The sequence below is a fragment of the Mustelus asterias genome, chromosome 18 (genome assembly GCF_964213995.1).
Source record: "Mustelus asterias chromosome 18, sMusAst1.hap1.1, whole genome shotgun sequence".
NCBI lineage: Eukaryota > Metazoa > Chordata > Chondrichthyes > Carcharhiniformes > Triakidae > Mustelus > Mustelus asterias.
The window spans coordinates 90,633,520-90,659,625 of record NC_135818.1 but is presented as its reverse complement, the minus strand read 5'-3'; the positions used below and the strand labels follow the sequence as shown (position 1 = coordinate 90,659,625).

Sequence of the window (26,106 nt, the reverse complement as noted above, 5' to 3'; positions counted from 1 at the left end):
TTTAACATCTCATCCAATAAATGGTATCGCCAACAGTATAGCACTCCTTCAGCACTGACCTCCAACAGTGCAGCATTCCCTCAGCACTGATCCTCCAACAGTGCAGCACTGCCTCAGTACTGACCCTCCAACAGTGCAGCGCTCCCTCAGCACTGACCCTCTGACAGTGTGGCACTCCCTCAGTGCTGACCCTCTGACAGTGCAGCACTCCCTCAGTGCTGACCCTCTGACAGTGCAGCACTCCCTCAGTGCTGACCCTCTGACAGTGCAGCACTCCCTCAGCGCTGACCCTCCAACAGTGCAGCGCTCCCTCAGCACTGACCCTCTGACAGTGCGGCATTCCCTCAGTGCTGACCCTCCAACAGTGCAGCACTCCCTCAGCACTGACCCTCCAACAGTGTAGCGCTCCCTCAGTCCTGACCCTCCAACAGTGTGGTACTCCCTCAGTACTGACCCTGCAACAGTGCAGCACTCCCTCAGTACTGACCCTGCAATAGTGCGGCACTCCCTCAGTACTGACCCTCTGACAGTGCAGCACTCCCTCAGTACTGACCCTCTGACAGTGCAGCACTCCCTCAGCACTGACCCTCTGACAGTTCAGCACTCCCTCAGCACTGACACTTAGCAGCATTAAGATACAGAGGGATCTGGGCGTACAGGTCCACTGTTCCCTGAAAGTGGCCACGCAAGTGGATAAGGTGGTCAAGAAGGAATATGGCATGCTTGCCTTCACCAGTCGGGGCATAGTGTAAAGAAATTGGCAAATCATGTTGTAGCTCTATAGAACTTTTAGTTAGGTCACATTTGGAATATTGTGTACAGTTCTGGTTGCCACACTCCCAGAAGGATGTGGAGGCTTTGGAGAGGCACAGAAAAGGTTTACCAGGAGGCTGCCTGGTCTGAAGGGTATTAGCTATGAGGAGAGATTGGAGAAACTTGGTTTGTTTTCACTTGAACGTCGGAGACTGAGGGGCGACCTGATAGAAGTCTACAAGATTATGAGAGGCATGGATAGAATGGATAGTCAGAGTCTTTTTCCCAGAGTAGAAATGTCAATTACTTGGGTACATAGGTTTAAGGTAAAAGTGGGAAAGTTTAAGGGAGAGGCAGGTTTTTTACACAGAGGGTGGTAAGTGCCTGGAATGCGCTGACAGAGGAGGTGGTAGAAGCAGATACAATAGCAACGTTTAAGAGGCATCTTAACAGGTACATGAATAGGCAGCGAATAGAGGGAAACGGACCGCGAAGAAGCAATAGGTCTTTAGAAAGGCGTGATGTGTTGACACAGGTTTGGTGGGTGAAAGGGCCTGTTCCTGTGCTGTATGTATTGTTCTTTGTTCTTTGAAGCTTGTTTGAGCCTAGGACGCTACACTAAGCAACTCCTACACAATGTTCCAGGGTGTGAGATGATTGGCTTCCACCAACCAGCTTCTTTTGAGCTAGGAATGAGGTCAGAGAAAGGGATGGATCTGTGAATTTTAAAAGGAAAATTCTAAATCTCTTTGGTGTAGTTGACGTTTGTCCACTGCTCAATAATACACATCCTCAACATACAGATAAGACCTCAGGAGATGCTAAACATTGGAGAGATCTGCCCCAAACTCCAACATTAGAAACATAAAAAAGTAGGAGCAGGAGTAGGGCATTCGGCCCTTTAAGCCTGCTCTAATATTTATTATGATCATGGCTGATCATCCGACTCAATAACCTGATCCCGCCTTCCCCCCATAACCTTTGACCCAAGAGCTATATCTAACCCCTTCTTGAAAACATACAATGTTTTGGCCTCAACTGTTTTCTGTGGTAGCAAATTCCACAGGTTCACCAATCTGGGTGAAGAAATTTCCCCTTAGACTATGACCCCTGGTTGTGGACAATCCTACCATCGGGAACATCCATTTTGCATCTACCCTGTCTAGTCCTGTTAGAATGTTATTGGTTTCTATGAACACCCCTCATTCTTCTGAATACCAAACATAATCCTAACCAATTCAATCTCTACTCGTACATCAGTCCCGCCATCCCAGCAATCAGTCTGTTAAACCTTTGCTGCACTCCTTTTATAGCAAGAATATCCTCCCTCAGATAAGGAGACCAAAACTGCACACAGTACTCCAGGCCTCACCCAAGGCCCTGTACAATTGCAGCAAGACATCCCTGCTCCTGTACTCGAATCCTCTCGCTATGAAGGCCAACATACCTTTTGCCTCCTTTACTGCGTATTGCATCTGCATGCTTACCTTCAGCGACTGGTCTACGAGGCCCAGGTCTCGTTGCACATTCCCCTCTTCTAATTTATAGCCATTCAGATAATAATCTGTCTTTCTGCTTTTGCTACTAAAGTGGATAACTTCACATTTATCCACATTATACTGCATCTGCCATACATTTGCCCACTCACTCAGCCTGTCCAAATCACACTGAAGCATCTCTGCATCCTCCTCACAGCTTGCCTTCTCACCCAGCTTTGTGCCATCTGCAAATTTGAGACGCAGCTCCTCGTACTTACATGAGGATCTGACCTCGCAGGACAAATAATCTGATACTGAAGCTCCCAGGGATGGAGGAGTGGCAGGGACTGTTGTAAAAACATGAACCCTCTGACTGCAGTCATCTGATTGTTGCAGTCTCCTCACGGATCTCTGAAACAAAGCTCCTCTCCTGCCAGTTCATCACAGCTTGTTGGTTGCTTTCTGTCGAATGGTGACCTGCCTCATATCCTGACTCACCGAGTGCTGCAGGCAGCTGAGTAATGATCCTGTAAATGCAGCTCACTGCACACATCAGTGCTGCCACAAGCTAAATGAGTGAGTCAGCACTGCACAAACTTCAATATAAACCAATTAGCGATGATTGTTTCTCTACCTCTGCAGCCAACAAGGTCTGAATTACAGATTCATCATCAGCTTCGCTCTGCTAATAAATGATTGGAGGCATCATTCTAGCTTTTACAGAATCAGCAAATACCCAGCTTAAGAACAACACGCAGCCCAGCCTTCTGTGTACAAACAGTATCCGAAGAGCTTCCACAACCGAGCAATACTCCCTCTACCAACAGCCAACCTAGTATTACTGGGCAACAGCCTCACTGCGTACACAGCTGGGTAATACACCTTACTGTATACAAACACTGGAGTAATACGCTCCTCACTGTACACACCCTGAGGTAATATCCTCCTTATTAAGAACATAAGAAATAGGAGCAGGAGTAGGCCATCTAGTCCCTCGAGCCTGCCCCGCCATTCAACAAGATCATGGCTGATCTGATAGTGGTTTAGTTCCACTTACCCGCCCACTCCCCATAACCCTTAATTCCCTTATTGATCAGAAATCTATCTACCTGTGACTTAAACATATTTAACGAGGTAGCCTCCACTGCTTCAATGGGCAGAGAATTCCAGAGATTCACTACCCTCTGAGAGAAGTTCCTCCTCAACTCTGTTCTAAACTCACTCCCCCCTTATTTTGAGGCTGTCTCCTCTAGTTCTTGTTTCCTTTCTAAGTGGAAAGAATCTCTCTGCTTCTACCCTGTCTCGCCCCTTCATTATCTTATATGTCTCTATAAGATCTCCCCTCAGCCTTCTAAACTCCAACGAGTACAGGCCCAATCTACTCAATCTCTCCTCATTAGCTAACCCCCTCACCTCTGGTATCAACCTGGTGAACCTTCTCTGTACTCCCTCCAAGGCCAATACATCCTTCCGCAAATAAGGGGGACCAAAATTGCGCACACTACTCCAGTTGCGGCCTCACCGGTACCTTGTACAATTGCAGCAAGACCTTCCTGCTTTTATACTCCATCCCCTTCGCGATAAAGGCCAACATTCCATTCGCCTTCTTGATCACCTGCTGCACCTGCAAACTGAGTTTTTGCGATTCATGCACAAGTACCCCCAGGTCCCTCTGCACAGTAGCATGTTGTAATTTTTCACCATTTAAATAATAGTCCATTTTACTATTATTCCTTCCAAAGTGGATAACCTCACACTTGTCAAAGTTATACTCCATCTGCCAGATCCTCGCCCACTCACTTAGCCTATCCAAATCTCTCTGCAGACTTTCCACATCCTCCACGCAATTCGCTTTCCCACTCATCTTTGTATCATCCGCAAACTTTGTTACCCTACACTCAGTCCCCTCCTCCAGATCGTCTATGTTGTATACATATTGTATACATATTATTGTATACATATCCTGGGATAATATTGCTTGCTGCATACACTGTGGGGTAATATCCTCCTTCTTGTGTACACACCTTAAGGTACTCACCCTGGGTAATATCCTTCTTATTGTGGACTCACCCTGCTGAAAAAACTTCCTACCTCATTTTGATTCTTATTTTCCAAGTAATATGCAGCCTCCTTACTTTCCTTGCCAATAAATAATACCTCACATTCATCTATGTTGAACTTAATTTGCCAATTCTGCAAAGTAATTAATGTCCTCCTGTAACTTGTTGTAGTCCTTCTCAGTTTTGACTTCCCCAGTTTGGTACCATCCATAAATTTAGAAATTGGGCTACAATTTTAAAGTTTGCAGATGATATAAAACTTACATGTGAAATAGTGAATAGTAGTAGACCTCAGGAGGGCAAAGTGAGACTCGCAAATAGGCAGACACATTGGAGATGCAATTTAATATTCAGAAGTGTGAGGTGATGCACTAAGAGAAACAAGATGGAGAGGGATGTGGGGTCAATATTCACAAATCTTTGAAGGTGACTGGACAAGTTGAACAGTACTTGAAGGCATATGGAACACTTGGCTTTGGTTACTGAATACAAGAAGGAAATAATGTTAATCCTCACAAATCATTGGTCAGGCCTCAGTTAGAATATTGTGTACAATTCTGGCCACCACACTTTAGGAAGAATGTCAGGAAGATCAGAGGAGACTTACAAGAATGGTGCCAGAGATGAGGGATGAATTAGAAACAGGAGTAGGCCACTTGGTCATTCAAGCCTGCTCCGTCCGCCATTCAATAAGTTCATGGTTATCTGATTGCTTTTTTTGGTTTATTCATTAGTGTCACAAGTAGGCTTACATTGACACCACAATGAAGTTACTGTGAAAATCCCTTGGTCTCCAAACTCTGGCACCTGTTCAGGATGTGGAGATGCCGGTGTTGGACTGGGGCAAGCACAGTAAGAAGTCTCACAACACCAGGTTAAAGTCCAACAGGTTTATTTGGCAGCATAAGCTTTCGGAGTCTCGCTCCTTCATCAGGTGAGTGAGGACTTGTGTTCACAAACAGGGCATATACAGACACAAACTCAATTTACAAGGTACACAGAGGGAGAATTTAGCATGGCCAATCCACCTAACCCGCACATCCTTGGACTGTGAGAGGAAACCAGGGCAGCCTGAGGAAACCTATGCAGACACGGTGAGACCATGCAAACTCCACACAGACAGTGACCCAAGCCGGGAATCGAACCCGGGTCTCTGGTGTTGTGAGGCAGCAGTGCTAACCACTCTGCCACCATGCTGCCCATGCATCAACCAAATCCTAATGCAACTTTAATTCCACATTCCCACCTTCCCCAATAAACATTCACCCTTCTTTCTCTCCTTAAAAATATTCATAGGCACTGCTCCACTGCCTTTCTGTCTCTCTTCCTTTTTGAATAAAGCAGTGACATTTGTTAGTTTGAAATCTAATGGAACCTTCCCCAAATCTAGGGAATTTGTACACAGAACTCCAAACTGTAATGGTGATGTTGGGAGTGGCATGAAACTGGAAATTAGAGATACGTGATAAACGAGCAATTGTAATTATGGGTGACTTTAATCTGCATATAGTTTGGGCAAATCAAATTATTCACAATGTCACACAGTAGGAATTCCTGCAGTGTATACGGGATGGTTTTCTGGACCAATATGCTGAGGAACCAACTAGAGAACAGGCCATCCTAGAATGGGTATTATGTAATGAGAAAGGAATAATTGGCAACCTAGTTTTGCGAGACCCCTTGGGGATGAGCGACCATAATGTGAAAGAATTCTTCAGCGAGGTGGAGAGTGATGTAATTGATTCTGAGACCAGGGTCCTGAATTTTAATAAAGTAAACTAAGATGGTATGAGGTGTGAGTTGGCTATGATGGATTGGGAAATGTTACGTAAAGGGATGACGGTGGAGAGGCAATGGCAAATATTCAAAGAGCATATGGTGAAACTGCAATAATTGTTCATTCCAGTCTGGCGCAAAACCATGGCCAAACCATGGCGTACAAGGGAAATTAGTGATAGTATTATATCCAAGGAAGAGACATACAAATTGGCCAGAAAAAACAATCAACCTGAGGATTGGGATTAGTTTAGAATTCAGCAAAGGAGGACCAAGGGATTGATTAACAAGAGGATAACAGAGTACCAGAGTAAGCTTGAGGGGAACATATAAACTGACTGGAAAGTTTTTGTATGTGAAGAGAAAAAGATTGGTGACGACAAATAACGTACCAGAAATGGTGTGAAACACAAGGTTTAGTGAGATGAAGGAACTGAATGAAATCAGTATTTGTAGGGAAATGGTGTTGGGGAAATTGACGGAATTGAAGGCCAATAAATCCCCAGGGTTTGATAATCTACACCTCAGAGTATTTAAGGATGTGGCTCTAGAAATAGTGGATCCATTGGTGGTCATCTTCCAAGATTCTACAGACTCTGGAACAGTTCCTACAGATTGGTGGGTAGCTCATGTAGCCCCACTATTTAAAAAAGGCAACTGGAGAGAAAACAGAAAACAAAACAAGTCAGGTTGATGTCATTAGTGGGGGAAATTTTAGAATCCATTTTCAAGGATTTTATAGCAGAACACTTGGTAAAGTGGCAGAATCGGTTATGTACGTACTTCTTGGTGTATGGTGCAAGAAAAACCACAAAGTAGGCTTCATACCTTAAACACTGGGGAACTCTTTATTATAGGTGTGCACTGTTCCACAGTCAGATCCGAGACTTCTAAACCAGGACCCACCCTGGGAAGAGTGAACCCCACTTCAGGGGTCACATGACCCGCACTCTTAAAGGGGCAGTACACACCCCAAATCCCCAACATACATATAGCACAGCCCTCCCCCTTTAATCCAAAACTCCCACTACCAAAACATACATACATACATATACAATGGAGAATATTTACATAGAGCATTGCAAACGACCAAAGTTCCCAATGTAAAGTCTGTTCAGACAGTTCACAGGGACATCATGGACGGTATTTTACAGCCTCGCTCATCCTGAAACCATAAGATTCTGCCCGAGGTCAACAGACTTTCCCATTGTTCGCACCTCACCCGCTCCGATTCCCATGGCAGGTGAGGCAGTAAAATACTGGCAAATGAGTTTATCAGGGGAAGGTGGCTTTGTATAGGTTGCTTCCTCATTTCAGGAACCTCTTCCTGAGTAGGCTCCAGGGATCTGCTGCTCAGCGTGGGGGGGCGGGGACGGTGTCCCTCTCAGACGGCCTGCAGGTGGCTGGTGCCACTGATGCTGCTCCCTCCCTTTGGGTGGCCAACCATAGAACCATAGAAAATTACAGCTCAGAAACAGGCCTTGACCCTGACTCTGGAACTCTAGCCTCGGGCAACACCAATGGGGCCATCCTGGATCGTTCTGTCATTTGTGGGGATTGCCACATTTGATACTGTACTGCGACCAATTGGTTAGCCTCGTTCAAACCAGCTCATTTCTGGTCTGTAATGTGTAGGACAAGGGTGCCACGTGTGCCACAATGGTAGCCAGTATCCACTTCTCCCCTGATGTATAATTCCTGGCCAGAACGAACTCCCCTTTCCAAAAAGTCCTCAACTTTGCACTTCCTGCTCTTCTGGACATCTGTCCCTCTTGGTTCCACTATTGGTTCCGCTCTACCGCCTCTCAGGTCTCCTCCAGCTGCGGCAGGTCAAACATGGTTCTCAATTTTTGGCTGAACATCACCAAAGTCATCGAGCACGGGGTTGTTGCATGTGGCGTGTCGCGGAACATACTCAGAAATGTATTTAACCGCCTCCCTAGCAACCCCTCCCCTCTCAACGCCTTCAGAGAATGTTTCAGGGTCTGAACAAATCATTCTGCCAGACCATTCGTCGCTAGATGATACAGTGCTGACCTCACATCTGATTCCGGGGTGCTCCATGTACCCAGCCAAGTCTTGTCGCACAAGCTGGGGTCCATCGTCACTGACCACTTGCTCTGGATAGCCAAACCAGGCAAATATGTAATCGAGTTTGTCTTGTGTTGACTTCAACATGGACTTCATAGCCACAACCTCCGGCCACTTGGAATGAGCATCCACTATCACTAAGAGCATCTGCCCTTCCACTAGGCCAGCAAGGTCAATGTGAATTTGCTGCCATGGCAATTGGGGTCATTCCCACGGATGAAGAGGTGACAAGGGTGGCACCTTCCGTACCAAGGAGCAGGACTCACACAATCCCGCTTTTTCTTCAATTTGTGCATCAATATTTAGCCACCAGAAATCGCTTCTTGCTACTTTTTCCATTCGCACCACCCCGGGTGCCCTTGATGCACCTATTTCAGCATCTTTCCTCTTAATGATGGGGGAATGACGACTCTCACACCCCATACTAAACATCCATCCAATACGGACAGCTCCCATCTTTGGGACATAAAAACATCCGTAACTCCGGGTGGTTTCTACTACTCGACCTCCCTCTCTGGACTAGGTCCATTACCTGGCTCATAATTGGATCTTTCCGAATGGTGTTCCACACCTGGTTAGCAGTTACCAGAACTTCATCTTCTTGCGTAAAATAGAACAAAGAACAAAGTCAAGTACAGCACAGGAAAAGGCCCTTCGGCCCCCCTAGCCTGTGTCGATCATGATGCCCTAAAAATCCTTCTGCCCTTACTCGGACCACATCCCTCTATTCTCTCCCTATTTATGCACCCATCTTGATGCCTCTTAAATGTTGCTAATGTGCCTGCTTCCACCACCTCCTCTGGCAGCACATTCCAGGCACCCATCCCTCTCTGCATGAAAAACTTCCCCTGCACATCTCTCAAACTTTCCCCCTCACCTTGAACCTGTGCCCCCTTGTAATTGACACTTTCACCCTGGGAAAAAGCCTCTGACTGTCCACCCTGTCTATGCATATGTAACATATCATCTTCAGATTCCAGCTGGGTGCAACTTTATCCCCATGCAAAGGCAGCCTTGACAGAGCATCCGCATTGCTGTGTTTCTCGGACTGGGGGTACCGGATTTCATACAATAGGCTGACAGACCAACACCCACCTTTGCAATCAAGTTGCTGCCATGGATGATATTCCTGTTTGGCCCCAAGATGGATATCAAAGGCCTATGGTCTGGCAAAACATAAGAACAAAAGAACTAGGAGCAAGAGAAAGCCATCTGGCCCCTCGAGCCTGCACCGCCATTCAATAAGATCATGGCTGATCTTTTCGTGGACTCAGCTCCACTTACCCGCCCACTCACCATAACCCTTACTTCCTTTACAGATCAAAAATTTATGTATCCTTGCCTTAAAAACATTCAATGAGGTAGCCTCAACTGCTTCACTGGGCAGGGAATTCCATAGATTCACAACCCTTTGTGTGAAGAGGTTTCTCCTCAACTCAGTCCTAAATCTGCTCCCCCTTATTTTGAGGCCATGCCCCCTAGTTCTAGTTTCACCTGCCAGTGGAAACAACTTCCCTGCTTCTATCTTATCTATTCCCTTCATAACCTTATATCTTTCTATGAGATCTCCCCTCATTCTTCTAAATTCCAATGAGTATAACCCCAGTCTACTCAGTCTCTCCTCATAAGCCAACCCTCTCAACTCCGGAATGCTATGGGCCTTTCCTCCCCATTTGTCATAACATGGGACCGGATAACCCCAATCCCATAGGGCGAGGCGTCACATGCAAGCTGCAGCGGTAACTTTGGGTTGAAATGAACTAGCACTTCCAACCTCTGTAAAGCCTGCTTTACAGCCAAGTAAGACTCCTCACATTCTTTGGTCCACTTCCACGGCTGCCCTTTTCCCAGCAACTGATACATTTGTTTCAATACCGTCACCAGATCCGGAACAAATTTACCACAATAGTTAATAAGTCCCAAGAACGACCTCAATCGGGACACATTTTCTGGTCTTGTAGCCTTCATGATAGCTTCCATCTTCTGAGATGCCGTGTGTAACCCATCACCATCAGTTACATGGCCCAGGTACTCAACTGAGTCCTTAAAGAACTTTCATTTCTCTCTCTTGACTTGCAGGGCGCGTTCCTGCAACTTCTTTAAGGTTTCCCCCAGGTTCTTTAAATGCTTCTCCTCTGTCGAACCCGTGTTCAAAATGTCACCCAAGTAACACTGGCCTCCTGTCAACCCACTCCATGTCCCTGTGGAAAAAATGATGTGGAGATGCCGGCGTTGGACTGGGGTGAACACAGTAAGAGTTTTAACAACACCAGGTTAAAGTCCAACAGGTTTATTTGGTAGCAAATACCATTAGCTTTTGGAGCGCTGCTCCTTCGTCAGATGGAGTGGAAATGTGAATTTCCACTCCATCTGACGAAGGAGCAGCGCTCCGAAAGCTAAATGGTATTTGCTACCAAATAAACCTCTGGAAAAAAGCCAGAGCTAACATTATGCCGAAAGAAAGTCAATTGTAGCAGAACAGACCCCCGTGTGTGACTACCATTAGTGACGGCTGTGAATCCTTCACTACCCACAATCTGCAAATAGGCCTGCAATAAGCCCATTTCTTTCCCCTGCTAGGCCACTGAATAGGTCCTGGGCCAGAGGAAGCGGGTATTGCTCCACACACAGGGCTGGCTTTACTGTCACCTTAAAATCCCCACAAATTCTCACCGAGCCGTCTGACTTCAGAGCTGGTATCATTGGAGTAGCCCATTCACTGGTGGTCACCGTTCCAATTCAGCCTCCACCTTAGGCCTAATGGTGTACGATACCAGACGTGCTTTAGACTTATTGGACAAGCATCCGGCTTCAGCTGTAACTTAACTTCATCTCTCCGAGGCTTCCTTGAAAGATAGCTGTAAATTTTTCCAAACTGTCTTGTAAACCCGTGTTCAAGTCCGCCAGCCTATTAACCACACACAGTTCAATTTCAACTTCTGTAACTAGGAGCATGCTGAATAACACGGACGAGTCGGCTTTTACCATATATAGTGGTAATTCTGCACATCGGCTCCTCAACTGTACCTTCACCGGTACATAAACTTTGAGGGGACACTTGCTCTGTGAACATTGCCGACTTAAGGGCAAAGCTTTTAAACTATCCCTGTATACTGATTCGGATATCAAGACATCTTTGCCCCCATATCAGCTTTCATTTTCACGGTTTTCCCTTCCGTAGTAAGAACCCAGAAACATTTGGCTTCACCCCATACCAACAGAATGTTCAGCCTGAACACTTGTCTGTTTCCCCTGCAGACCTGGCTGACTCCCTATCCTCTCCATGGCTGGCAACATGGACTTTTTGTTTTGTCCTTCTAAATGCTTCCTTTTGTTTTCCTGTCTCTGGGTTTAGCTGCACCCAACAATTCCGGGCAATGTGACCAACTCGCTTGCACGCGTAACATTGGGCCTCTTGTGTCCAGCAATTCGACTGTGTGTGGCCTGTCCTGCCACATCAGCCACATTCCACTTGCAGCGCCGAACTCTGCGGGTCTTCTGCTACCCTGTGCATCCAGGCACTGACACCCAACAGTGCTGCTTTTCTGGTGGCTAACTCCATAGATGTTGCAATCTCCAAAGCGGACTTAAATTCTAAATTCTGTTCAGCTAACAACACTCGCTGGATGGCTTCATGCCAGAGGGCACAAACCAGTCAGTCCCATAAGGCATCCTGGAGTGCGCTTCCGAATTCGCAGTGCTCTGCCAGTCTATTCAGAGTTGCCACAAATTGAACAATGGACTCCCCTTCAAGTTGGTGGCGCTTATAAAATCTGAACCACTCTACAATCATGAATGGTTTGGGAGCGAGGTGAGCTTTTAACACATCACACAATTCTTGGTAAGTCCTCTCAGCCAGTTTTTCAGGTTGTGCAGCAAAGATCTTGCACCTCTTGGTACTTTAGAAAACCGGTACAACCAGGTCATCGCCCACATTACTGGCCGTCAGATAGGCACTGAGGCACTCTGTAGTGAGTATCCAGCTTTCTGCCTCTTCGCTGTGAATTGGGCTGCCATTTTGTTTTGCCGCCGGCAGGAATTTTGCCAGCCAAATGAGTCTAGGCCCAAAGCCTCCTTCCACCATCACCGGTAGCCACCCGCAGCCCGGGTCCCCTCGGATACCGCTCCCTTGCGATGGATGCTCCCTCAGCCACCCTGGTTAGCAGTCTTTTCCAGCCGTCACTGCAGTCCGGGTCCTCTCTGCGGCCGCTTCCAGCGATGTTTTCAGCCAGCTCCCAGGTAAGTCTTACCTTCCCCCTGAATGGACTGTTCACGCGAAGCAATGGTGGTCGGAACACGCCTACCGCTTTTTGCGGGGTTGCCACGCTTTAGTTCCTTCCCAGCGCCATCCTACGAAGTCCGGAGTGATGCTCGATCCCTTCCCCCTTCACCAGAACGGAACGCCAGCAGAAATGCGTAAGCCAGCAAGTAACCTCACCGCTAGTTATTATGTATGTGCGTATGTATGGTGCAAGAAGAACCACGAAGTAGGCTTCGTAACTTAAACACTGGGGAACTCTTTATTGCTGGGCCTCTGACGGAAATCTTTGTCACTTCTTTGGACACGGGTGAGGTCCCTGAGGATTGGAGGATAGCGAATGTGGTCCCGTTGTTTAAGAAGGGTAGCAGGGATAACCCAGGAAATTATAGGCCGGTGAGCTTGACGTCCGTGGTAGGGAAGTTGTTGGAGAGGATTCTTACAGACAGGATGTATGTGCATTTAGAACGGAACAATCTCATTAGCGATAGACAACATGGTTTTGTAAGAGGGAGGTCGTGCCTTACAAATTTGGTGGAGTTTTTTGAGGAAGTGACAAAAACGGTTGATGAAGGAAGGGCCGTGGATGTCGTCTATATGGATTTCAGTAAGGCATTTGACAAAGTCCCACATGGCAGGTTGGTTAAGAAGGTTAAGGCTCATGGGATACAAGGAGAAGTGGCTAGATGGGTGGAGAACTGGCTTGGCCATAGGAGACAGAGGGTAGTGGTCGAAGGGTCTTTTTGCGGCTGGAGGTCTGTGACCAGTGGTGTTCCGCAGGGCTCTGTACTGGGACCTCTGCTATTTGTGATATATATATAAATGATTTGGAAGAAGGTGTAACTGGTGTAATCAGCAAGTTTGCGGATGACACGAAGATGGCTGGACTTGCGGATAGCGAAGAGCATTGTCGGGCAATACAGCAGGATATAGATAGGCTGGAAAATTGGGCGGAGAGGTGGCAGATGGAGTTTAATCCGGATAAATGCGAAGTGATGCATTTTGGAAGAAACAATGTAGGGAGGAGTTATACAATAAATGGCAGAGTCATCAGGAGTATAGAAACACAGAGGGACTTAGGTGTGCAAGTCCACAAATCCTTGAAGGTGGCAACACAGGTGGAGAAGGTAGTGAAGAAGGCATATGGTATGCTTGCCTTTCTAGGACGGGGTATAGAGTATAAAAGCTGAAGTCTGATGATGCAGCTGTATAGAACGCTGGTTAGGCTACATTTGGAGTACTGCGTCCAGTTCTGGTCGCCGCACTACCAGAAGGACGTGGAGGCGTTAGAGAGAGTGCAGAGAAGGCTTACCAGGATGTTGCCTGGTATGGAGGGTCTTAGCTATGAGGAGAGATTGGGTAAACAGGGGTTGTTCTCCCTGGAAAGACGGAGAATGAGGGGAGATCTAATAGAGGTGTACAAGATTATGAAGGGGATAGATAGGGTGAACGGTGGGAAGCTTTTTCCCAGATCAGAAGTGACGTTCACGAGGGGTCACGGGCTCAAAGTGAGAGGGGCGAAGTATAACTCAGATATCAGAGGGATGTTTTTTACACCGAGGGTGGTGGGGGCCTGGAATGCGCTGCCAAGTAGGGTAGTGGAGGCAGACACGCTGACATCGTTTAAGACTTACCTGGATAGTCACATTAGCAGCCTGGGAATGGAGGGATACAAACGATTGGTCTAGTTGGACCAAGGAGCGGCACAGGCTTGGAGGGCTGAAGGGCCTGTTTCCTGTGCTGTACTGTTCTTTGTTCTTTGTTCTTTGTAGGTATGCACTGTCCCACAGTCAAATCCTAAAACGCTTAACCAGGTTCCACCCTGCGAGGAGCTAACCCCACCTCAGGGTCACATGACCTGCACTCTTGAAGGGGCAGTACACACTGCAAACCCCCAACATACAGACATCACAAAATTGGTTAGAATCAGCATGCATTTATGAAAGGGAAATCATGTTTGACAAATCTACTGGAATTCTTCGTGGATGTAACAAGCAGAGTTGATGAGGGAGAGCCAGTGGATGTGGTTTATCTGGACTTTCAACAAGGTCTCACATAAGAGGTGAGTGTGTAGAATTAAAGTGCATGGGATTGGTGGTAGTATATTGAGATTAAGAGAAAACTGGTTGGCAGACAGGAAACAACAAGTAGGAATAAACAGGTCTTCTTCGGATGGCAGATAGTGACTAGTGGGGTACCACAAAGATCAGTGCTCGGACCTCAGCTATTCACAATATCTATTAATAATTTAGATGAGGGAACTAAATGCAATATCTCCAAATTTGCAGATGTGAGGAGGATGGAGCGATGCTTCAGAATAATGTGAATAAACGTGAGGTTATCCAATTTGGTAGCAAAAACAGGAAGGCAGATTATTATCTGAATGGCTACAAATTGAGAGAGGGGAACATAAGAACTGGGAGCCGGAGTAGGCCATCTGGCCCCTCGAGCCTGCTCCGCCATTCAATAAGATCATGGCTGATCTTTTTGTGGACTCAGCTCCACTTACCCGCCCGCTCACCATAACCCTTAACTCCTTTACTGTTCAAAAATTTATCTATCCTTGCCTTAAAAACATTCAATGAGGTAGCCTCAACTGCTTCACTGGGCAGGGAATTCCAGATTCACAACCCTTTGTGTGAAGAAGTTCCTCCTCAACTCAGTCCTAAATCTGCTTCCCCTTATTTTGAGGCTATGCCCCCTAGTTCTAGTTTCAGCCGTCAGTGGAAACAACTTCCCTGCTTCTATCTTATCTATTCCCTTCATAATGTTTCTATAAGATCTCCCCTCATTCTTCTGAATTCCAATGAGTGTAGCCCCAGTCTACTCAGTCTCTCCTCATAAGCCAATCCTCTCAACTCCGGAATCAACCTCGTGAATCTCCTCTGCACCCCCTCCAGTGCCAGTATATCCTTTCTCAAGTAAGGAGACCAAAACTGTACACAGTACTCCAGGTGTGGCCTCACCAGCACCTTATACAGCTGCAACATAATCTCCCTGTTTTTAAACTCCATCCCTCGAGCGATCAAGGACAAAATTCCATTTGTCGCCTTAATTACCTGCTGCACCTGCAAACCAACTCCTTGAGATTTCTGCACAAGGACATCCATGTCCCTCTGCACAGCAGCATGCTGCAATTTTTTACCTTTTAAATAATAGTCCATTTTGCTGTTATTCCTACCAAAATGGATGACCTCACATTTACCAACATTGTACTCCATCTGCCAGACCCTCGCCCACTCACTTAGATTATCTATATCCCTTTGCAGACTTTCAGGTCCTCTGCACACTTTTCTCTTCCACCCACCTTAGTGTCATCTGCGAATTTTGACACACTACACTTGGTCCCCAACTCCAAATCATCTAAGTAAATCATAAACAATTGCAGTCCCAACACTGGTCCCTGAGGCACACCACTAGTCACTGATTGCCAACCATAAAAACACCCATTTACCCCCACTCTTTGCTTTGGAGCAAGACTTGGGTGTCCTCATATACCAGTTGCTAAAGGTAAGCATGCAGGTGCAGCAGGCAGTAAAGGAGAGAAATGGTATGTTGGCCTTCATAGCAAGAGGATTTGAGTACAGGAGAGAAATATCTTGCTGCAATTATACAGGGCCTTAGTGAAGCCGCACTTGGAGAACTGTATGCAGTTTTAGTCTCCTTATCTGAAGAAGGATGTCCTTGCAATAGAGGGAGTGAAGCAAATGTTTACCAGACTGATTCCTGGGATGGCGAGATAGACCTTTGAGGAGAGATATAGACCAGTTAGGATTATATTTGCTGGAGTACAGAAGAATGAGAGGGAATCTCATCGAAACCTATAAAGTTCGAATACAACTAGACAGGGTAAATGCAGGAAGGATGTTCCCAATGTTGGGTAAGTTCAGAACTAGGGATCATAATCTAAGGATAAGGGGTAAACCTTTTCAGACTGAGATGAGGAGAAATTTCTTCACCCAGAAAGTGGAGAGCCTGTGGAATTAGCTGCCCAGAAAACAACTGAGGCCAAAATATTATATGTTTTCAAGAAGAAAAAGGAGAAGATCCTGAGGGACAGGAATTATGAACATTTAGAGAGGTTTAATATGCTCAAAAGTAGTCAGCATGGCTTTGTCAAAGGCAAATCGTGCCTTACGAGCCTGGTGGAGTTCTTTGAAAATGTGACTAAACACATTGACGAAGGAAAAGCGGTAGATGTGGTTTACATGGACTTCAGCAAGGCGTTCGATAAGGTCCCCCATGCAAGACTTCTCGAGAAAGTGAGAGGGCATGGGATCCAAGGGGCTGTTGCTTTGTGGATCCAGAACTGGCTTGCCTGCAGAAGGCAGAGAGTGGTTGTAGACGGGTCTTTTTCTGAATGGAGGTTGGTCACCAGTGGAGTGCCCCAGGGATCTGTTCTGGGACCCTTGCTGTTTGTCATTTTCATAAATGACCTGGATGAGGAAGTCGAGGGATGGGTTGGCAAGTTTGCTGACGACACGAAGGTTGGTGGTGTTGTGGATGGTTTGGAGGGATGTCAGAAGCTGTAGAGTGACATAGATAGGATGCAAGACTGGGCGGAGATGTGGCAGATGGACTTCAACCCGGATAAATGTGTAGTGGTCCATTTTGGCAGGTCAAATGGAATGAAGGAGTATAATATCAGGGGTGAGACTCTTAGCAGTGTAGAGGATCAGAAGGACCTTGGGGTCCGGGTCCATAGGACTCTTAAATCGGCCTCGCAGGTGAAGGAGGTGGTTAAGAAGGCGTATGGTGTGCTGGCCTTCATCAATCGAGGGATTGAGTTTAGGAGTCAGGGGATAATGATGCAGCTTTATAAGACCCTTGTCAAACCCCACCTGGAGTACTGTGCCCAGTTCTGGTCGCCTCATTACAGAAAGGATGTGGAAACCATAGAAAGGGTGCAGAGGAGATTTACAAGGATGTTGCCTGGATTGGGTGGCATGCCTTATGAGGACAGGTTGAGGGAGCTCGGTCTTTTCTCCTTGGAGAGACGAAGGATGAGAGGTGACCTGATAGAGGTTTACAAGATGTTGAGAGGTATAGAGCGGGTGGATTCTCAGAGGCTTTCTCCCAGGGCTGAAATGGTTGCTACAAGAGGACACAGGTTTAAGGTGCTGGGGAGTAGGTACAGAGGAGATATCAGGGGTACGTTTTTCACTCAGAGGGTGGTGGGTGAGTGGAATCGGCTGCCGTCAGCGGTGGTGGAGGCAAACTCGATAGGGTCTTTTAAGAGACTTCTGGATGAATACATGGGACTTAATAGGATTGAGGGTTATAGGTAAGTCTATTTATAAGCCTAGGTAGGTAGGGACATGACCGGCGCAACTTGTGGGCCGAAGAGCCTGTTTGTGCTGTAGTTTTTCTATTTTCTATGTTCTAAGGAGTTAGAAATAGCTCTTGGGACAAAAGGATCAAAGGATATGGGGGAAGGTGGGATGAGGCTATTTTTGGGTGATCACCCATGATCATACTTAATAGTGGAGCAGACCCAAAGGGCCAAATGGCCTACTCCTGCTTCTAATTTCTATGATTCTATTAAGTAGTCTTTTTTTCTCTTTCATCTTGATTCCACAGTCTTATCCTTCTTTGAAACTCACCTTTCCCAGAATATAAAAATCTGGTATGCTCTCCATACTGCTCCCACTTCAGGGTAAAATAAAAATGTAATAACCTTGTCTTATTTATTTGTGATGTTTTCCAAGTTGTAAACCTCTTTTTACTTGCCTTTGAAATTCAGCAACTGAACATAACAAATCTTCTTTATCTCCTAATGCAAATTTTTACCTTTGGCTTATTTATACAAAATTTAACTTACTTCAAGTATATGCCTTTCACGCTTAGACCCCTTTGATGTTCAAAATATTAAAAATAATAAAATATTTCTTCACAGCTCTGGTCCCATTTAAAATGAACCATCATAATTCCAGAAAGACTTTCATTTTCTCAACCCATTTCACATTATTTACTGCATTTATCTACACACACAAAACTATTACACTATAGGGTATAGGCACCAATCAGGAAAATATACACAAGTCTTTAGTAAAAATGGAGTTCCTTCCAGTTCATTCTCCATTTTCCAAATGTCCAAGCTCTTTTGAATCTCAAAATCTTGACAACACATCTGCAATTAAAGTTTCTTATCCAGCCACATGTTTAATCTGTAAATTCAACATTTGCATTAATAAACTCCTCCTGAACATTCTGGCCTTCTGGGTTGTGGTCAGTATATATCATTATCTCTGAAGAATTGCTTGCAGCATAAGTTTCAAAATACTGCAAGTCCCGCATCAAACTTCATGTTTCCTTTCCTATGGTTGAATATTTCTTCTGATGTACATTCAACTTCAGTGAGAAATATCCTACCGGCTTTTCAGTTGGTCACTGGAAATTTAGATGTCTTGTTTAAAGTTATCAATCTCAATGGGGATTACAAGAACAAAGTCACCATTCCTTCACCCAACTTCTTCCTCAGCTTTTACCAATATGCCTGCGCTCTTCTTTCTTTCTCAATTTCATAGAACATAGAACATTACAGCGCAGTACAGGCCCTTCGGCCCTCGATGTTGCGCTGACCAGTGAAACCAATCCAAAGCCCATCTAATCTACACTATTCCAATATCATCCATATGTTTATCCAATGACCATTTAAATGCCCTTAATATTGGTGAGTCCACTACGTTTGCAAATAATAACTGCCAGCTACACAGGGGAAAGGAATACACAACTGGAGACAAGCCAGGTGAGATTTAGTAACAAGTAATGAACCAAACATAGTTAGTCTAACAGTAAGGGGACATTTACCCAACAGTAATCATAATAGATTTAAATTCCATATTAGGTATGAAAAGAGAAAATTGACAGTTACAAAGATTCGAGATTTTGGTAAGTCTAGCTTTAACAGAACAAGAGACTGGTGAAAGAAAACTGGTCAAACCTGTTATTGGTAAAGCCAAAGATGAACATTGGAAGGTGTTCAAAAAAGTATTTAGTTTAATGCATGACTTGTGTTTATCCCTGAGGGGAAAGAACTTTACTTATCAAATAAAACATCCACGGTTGACAAATGAGGCGAGAGTGAACACAAAACTAAAGGAGCAATCATACAATAGTGTGAATAATCATTTCGATCCTAGGGATAGATATCAATAACATACAAAGGAAAACAAAAAGATAATCAGAAATGCAAAAGGGAATATGGAAGGAAAGTTGCAGGGGATTGGCAGCAAGTATTCACTGTTACAGTGTAACCAATGGCAAAACGATATGGTGGTCAACTGACCCGATATAAATATTGAGCCTGAACGATCCCACCAGCAGTCAATGGCGAGCTGCCTCTGCTTCCAGAAACAACACCACGGAGGCTTACAGAAAATCCCCATCTCTTTTAATCAAAGGACTAGACTATAAAATGGAGGAGTTTTGCTGCAGCTATGCAAAACCTTGGTTTGGTCACATTTAGAAGAACTGTGTCCATTCTGGGCGCCACAAAGAAAGGTTATCATCGTCTTGGAAGGATGCAGCACTGATTTAGCAAAATGTTACCAAGGCTCCAAGTGTTAGATCATGAAGAGAAATAGTATAAAATAGGCTTGTACTCCCTGGAATATCGATGGTTAGAGGGTGATTATATTAGGAGCTTGAGGTTTTTGAAAATAATTGATGTAAATTGAGAGAAACGTTTTTTGCTGTTGGGAGACTCCAGGCCAAGAATACAGAACCTTAAAATCAGCATGAGGCCATTCAGGAGAGTTCATACATAAAGTGGTGCAAGTGTGGAACTCCCACCCTCAAAAGCAGTCGAAGCTAGCTCCATTAACAATTTCCAATCTGGCATTGATCATTATTTGTTAGATGAGTCTATACAAGGTGGGTAAATGGATAGTAAAAGCAAAATACTGCAAATGCTCGGCATCTAAAATAAAAATAGAAAATGCTGGATAAACTCAGCAGATCTGGCAGCATCTGTGGAGAGAGAGAAACAGTTAATGTTTTGAGTCCGTGTGACTCTTCTACACAACTGCAGGAATCAGGGTAACGACCAGTCATTGAAGTATGGAACAGATTTGAGGAGCTGAATTGCCTCTACCGATTTCCAGGTTCTTATAGACGTTAGGGATGTAAGTTTAGACCATACCTGGTTAATCCACCCTGGACACGGCAAGATCCAGTTCAGTTCAGATGCTAGTTCTACACACTATCTGAAGAAAACAATGATTGAGTACAGAAACACACAATTAGTCCCTCCTTCACACAGACACACACTTCCATCTCAAATTACATTGTGATCTCATAGTCTCCAAATCAGCCACATCATCAGTACATCACCTCAGGGTCACATCACAATGTTACTCAGGTCTCAAGCACAGTGCCACACTCTCATTCTATCTGCCTCGCTCATCCCCATGTTCCACTTTCTGTCTCTCCTCCCCATGTCCTGTCTATCTAGAACATAGAACATAGAAAGCCACAGCACAAACAGGCCCTTCGGCCCACAGGTTGCGCCGATCACATCCCCACCTCTAGGCCTATCTATAGCCCTCAATCCCATTAAATCCCATGTACTCATCCAGAAGTCTCTTAAAAGACCCCAACGAGTTTGCCTCCACCACCACCGACGTCAGCCGATTCCACTCACCCACCACCCTCTGAGTGAAAAATTTACCCCTGACATCTCCTCTGTACCTACCCCCCAGCACCTTAAACCTGTGTCCTCTCGTAGCAACCATTTCAGCCCTTGGAAATAGCCTCTGAGAGGCTACCCTATCCAGACCTCTCAACATCTTGTAAACCTCTATCAGGTCACCTCTCATCCTTCGTCTCTCCAGGGAGAAGAGACCAAGCTCCCTCAACCTATCCTCATAAGGCATGCCCCCCAATCCAGGCAACATCCTTGTAAATCTCCTCTGCACCCTTTCAATAGCTTCAACATCTTTCCTGTAATGAGGTGACCAGAACTGCGCGCAGTACTCCAAGTGGGGTCTAACCAGGGTCCTATAAAGCTGCAGCATTATCTCCCGACTCCTAAACTCAATCCCTCGATTAATGAAGGCTAGTACGCCGTACGCCTTCTTGACCGCATCCTCCACCTGCGAGGCCGATTTAAGAGTCCTATGGACCCGGACCCCAAGGTCCTTCTGATCCTCTACACTGCTAAGAATGGTACCCTTCATATTATACTGCTGCTTCATCCCATTGGATCTGCCAAAATGGATCACTACACACTTATCCGGGTTGAAGTCCATCTGCCACTTCTCCGCCCAGTCTTGCATTCTATCTATGTCTCGCTGCAACTTCTGACATCCCTCCAAACGTGCCTTACTAACCTTATTGAGTTTTTTGAGAAAGTGACCAAGGAGGTGGATGGGGGCAAGGCAGTGGACGTGGTATATATGGATTTTAGTAAGGCGTTTGATAAGGTTCACCATGGTAGGCTTCTGCAGAAAATGCAGATGTATGGGATTGGGGGTGATCTAGGAAATTGGATCAGGAATTGGCTAGCGGATAGGAAACAGAGGGTGGTGGTTGATAGTAAATATTCATCATGGAGTGCGGTTACAAGTGGTGTACCTCAGGGATCTGTTTTGGGGCCACTGCTGTTTGTAATATTTATTAATGATCTGGATGAGGGTATAGTTGGGTGGATTAGCAAATTTGCTGATGACACCAAAGTCGGTGGTGTGGTAGACAGTGAGGAAGGGTGTCGTAGTTTGCAGGAAGACTTAGACAGGTTGCAAAGTTGGGCCGAGAGGTGGCGGATGGAGTTTAATGCGGAGAAGTGTGAGGTAATTCACTTTGGTAGGAATAACAGATGTGTTGAGTATAGGGCTAACGGGAGGACTTTGAATAGTGTGGAGGAGCAGAGGGATCTAGGTGTATGTGTGCATAGATCCCTGAAAGTTGGGAATCAAGTAGATAAGGTTGTTAAGAAGGCATATGGTGTCTTGGCGTTTATTGGTAGGGGGATTGAATTTAGGAGTCGTAGCGTTATGTTGCAACTGTACACAACTCTGGTGCGGCCGCACTTGGAGTACTGTGTGCAGTTCTGGTCCCCACATTACAGGAAGGATGTGGAGGCTTTGGAGAGGGTGCAGAGGAGGTTTACCAGGATGTTGCCTGGTATGGAGGGGAGATCCTATGAGGAGAGGCTGAGGGATTTGGGATTGTTTTCGCTGGAAAGGCGGCGGCTAAGAGGGGATCTTATTGAAACATATAAGATGATTAGAGGTTTAGATAGGGTGGATAGTGATAGCCTTTTTCCTCTGATGGAGAAATCCAGCACGAGGGGGCATGGCTTTAAATTGAGGGGGGGTAGTTATAGAACCGATGTCAGGGGTAGGTTCTTTACCCAGAGGGTGGTGAGGGATTGGAATGCCCTGCCAGCATCAGTAGTAAATGCGCCTAGTTTGGGGGCGTTTAAGAGATCCGTAGATAGGTTCATGGACGAAAAGAAATTGGTTTAGGTTGGAGGGTCACAGTTTGTTTTTTTTTTAACTGGTCGGTGCAACATCGTGGGCCGAAGGGCCTGTTCTGCGCTGTAATGTTCTATGTTCTATGTTCTATCCACAACACCACCTACCTTGGTGTCGTCAGCAAACTTACCAATCTATCTTTCTCTCTTCCCCCTCCTCGTGCCCCTTTCTCTCTCCCTCACCCCTACCCTCGTCTGACTTACTCACTGTCCATGTTTCTTTCATCGGTTGTGAGCAATTCTGGCAAAGTACTAATTGTCCCCAATTACCCCTGAACTGAGTCTCACTCAGCTGTTTCAGAGGGCAGTTAAGAGCCAGCTGTGGATCTGAAGTCATATGTAGGCCAGACTAGGTAAGGATGGCTAATTTCCTTTCCTAAAGGACATTAGCGAACCATAGAATTGTGCACAGTTTTGGTCTCTTTATCGAACCAATATAATTGCCCTGAAGCAGGTGCAAGGAAGATTCACTAGATTGATTTCTGGGATGAGAGATTAAGTAGAATGGGCTTATAATTTCTGGACTTTGATGTGGAGATGCCGGCGTTGGACTGGGGTAGGCACAGTAAATAGTCTCACAACACCAGGTTAAAGTCCAACAGGTTTATTTGGTAGCACGAGCTTTCAGAGCGTTGCCCCTTATCACTCACCTGATGAAGGGGCAATGCTCCCAAAGCTCGTGCTACCAAATAAACCTGTTGGACTTCAACCTGGTGTTGAGACTACTTATTGTTTTTGAACTTTGGAACAATGAGAAATGATCTCATTTAAACATAGAACATAGAACATAGAACATTACAGCACAGAACAGGCCCTTCGGCCCACGATGTTGTGCCGACCTTCATCTGAAACCAAGATCAAGCTATCCCACTCCCTACCATCCTGGTGTGCTCCATGTGCCTATCCAATAACCGCTTAAATGTTCCTAAAGTGTCTGACTCCACTATCACTGCAGGCAGTCCATTCCACACCCCAACCACTCTCTGCGTGAAGAACCTACCTCTGATATCCTTCCTATATCTCCCACCATGAACCCTATAGTTATGCCCCCTCGTAATAGCTCCATCCACCCGAGGAAATAGTCTTTGAACGTTCACTCGATCTATCCCCTTCATCATTTTATAAACCTCTATTAAGTCTCCCCTCAATCTCCTCCGCTCCAGAGAGAACAGCCCCAGCTCCCTCAACCTTTCCTCATAAGACCGACACTCCAAACCAGGCAGCATCCTGGTAAATCTCCTCTGCACTCCTTCCAGCGCTTCCACATCCTTCTTATAGTGAGGTGACCAGAATTGCACGCAATATTCCAAATGCGGTCTCACCAAGGTCCTGTACAGTTGCAGAATAACCCCACGGCTCTTAAACTCCAACCCCCTGTTAATAAAAGCTAACACACTATATGCCTTCTTCACAGCTCTATCCACTTGAGTGGCAACCTTTAGAGATCTGTGGATATGGACCCCAAGATCTCTCTGTTCCTCCACAGTCTTCAGAACCCTACCTTTGACCCTGTAATCCTCATTTAAATTAGTCCTACCAAAATGAATCACCTCACATTTATCAGGGTTAAACTCCATTTGCCATTTTTCAGCCCAGCTTTGCATCCTATCTATGTCTCTTTGCAGCCTACAACACCCCTCCACCTCATCCACTACTCCACCAATCTTGGTGTCATCAGCAAATTTACTGATCCACCCTGAAACATGAAGGATCCTGAAATGCCTTGACAGGATAGGTGTGAATCTTAGGAATTATTTATCCCGGGGGTTGTGAATCTAAGTCTTTGAGGATATTCAGTGCTGAGTGGTAGATATTTGAAATCTGAGGGAATCAATGGGTATTAGGAGCAAGTGGGAAATTGGAATTAAATTCAAAGATCAGCCATGGTCGCATTGAATGACAGAGAGGCTCAGCAGGCTGCAAGTCTATTTATAGAGTCAGAGAGGTAAACAGCACAGAAAGAGCCCTGCTGCTTCAATTTCTTATGTCCTAATGACATATTCAGACAGATTTTCAGGGCTATGGGAAAAAAGTTGCAGTTTGGGGTGGCACAGGCATGGTGAGTGAGAAGGGCAGCATGGTGGCACAGTGGTTAGCACTGCTGCCTCACAGCGCCAGGGACCCGGGTTCAATTCCGGCCTCGGATCATTGTCTGTGTGGAGTTTGTACATTCTCCCCATGTCTGTGTGGGTTTCCTCTGGGTGCTCTGGTTTCCTCCCACAGTCCAAAGATATGCGGGTTAGGTTGATTGGCCATGATAAATTGCCCCTTAATGTCAAGGGGACTAGGAGGATAAATATATGGTGTTACGGGGATAGAACAGGAGCTGGGTGGGATTGTTCTTGGTGCAGGCATGATAGGCCGAATAGCCTCCTTCTGCACTGAAGAGAAAAGAGAAAAAAGGTTTCCTTCTTTGCTGTTAGATTTTAGGATTGCTCTTTTTACCCAGGTCTGAATGAGAAAAGTATAGTGAAATTAAACATAAGCCCAGTACTATTCCCTGGGGTATATACATTATATCCAACACCCCCACGGTCCCAACAATACTCATTCAGACTCAAACAGCTTTCTCTCCGTGGTTCGCATAACAGATAGCTTTATTTATTTATTTTTCACAAGTAAGGCTTATATTAACACTGCAATGAAGTTACTGTGAAATTCCCCTGGTCACCACACTCCACTGCCTGTTCAGTCAATGCACTCTAACCAGCACATCTTTCAGACTGTGGGAGGAAACCAGAGCACTCGGAGGAAACCCACGCAGACACGGGGAGAACATGCAAACTCCACACAGACAGTCACCCAAGTCAGGAATCGAACCCAGGTCCCTGGCGTTGTGAGGCAGCTGTGCTAACCACTGTGCCACCGTGCCCCCGGGAATCGAACCCAGGTCCCTGGCGTTGTGAGGCAGCTGTGCTAACCATTGTGCCACCGTGCCCCCGGGAATCGAACCCAGGTCCCTGGCGTTGTGAGGCAGCTGTGCTAACCACTGTGCCAACCACTGTGCCACCGTGCCCCCGGGAATCGAACCCGGGTCCCTGGCGCTGTGAAGCAGCTGTGCTAACCACTGTGCCACCGTGCCCCCGGGAATCGAACCCGGGTCCCTGGCGTTGTGAGGCAGCTGTGCTAACCACTGTGTCACCGTGCCCCCGGGAATCGAACCCGGGTCCCTGGCGTTGTGAGGCAGCTGTGCTAACCACTGTGTCACCGTGC

The 26,106-nt window shown here is 45.9% G+C and overlaps 1 protein-coding gene across 1 annotated transcript in view; it reads right to left on the bottom strand.

Annotated features, from left to right (window-relative positions):
• Positions 1-10,138, bottom strand: part of tmem63c (transmembrane protein 63C) — a 161,320-nt gene extending 151,182 nt beyond the window's left edge. The window contains exons 1-3 of the mRNA XM_078233152.1: positions 9,883-10,138; positions 9,254-9,324; positions 8,136-8,344 (exon numbers count right to left, since the gene is read on the bottom strand). Of these exons, the coding sequence (XP_078089278.1) occupies positions 8,136-8,344; positions 9,254-9,324; positions 9,883-10,138 (536 nt within the window). The remainder of the gene's footprint in view (positions 1-8,135; positions 8,345-9,253; positions 9,325-9,882) is intronic.
• Between the last annotated feature and the right edge of the window lie 15,968 nt (positions 10,139-26,106).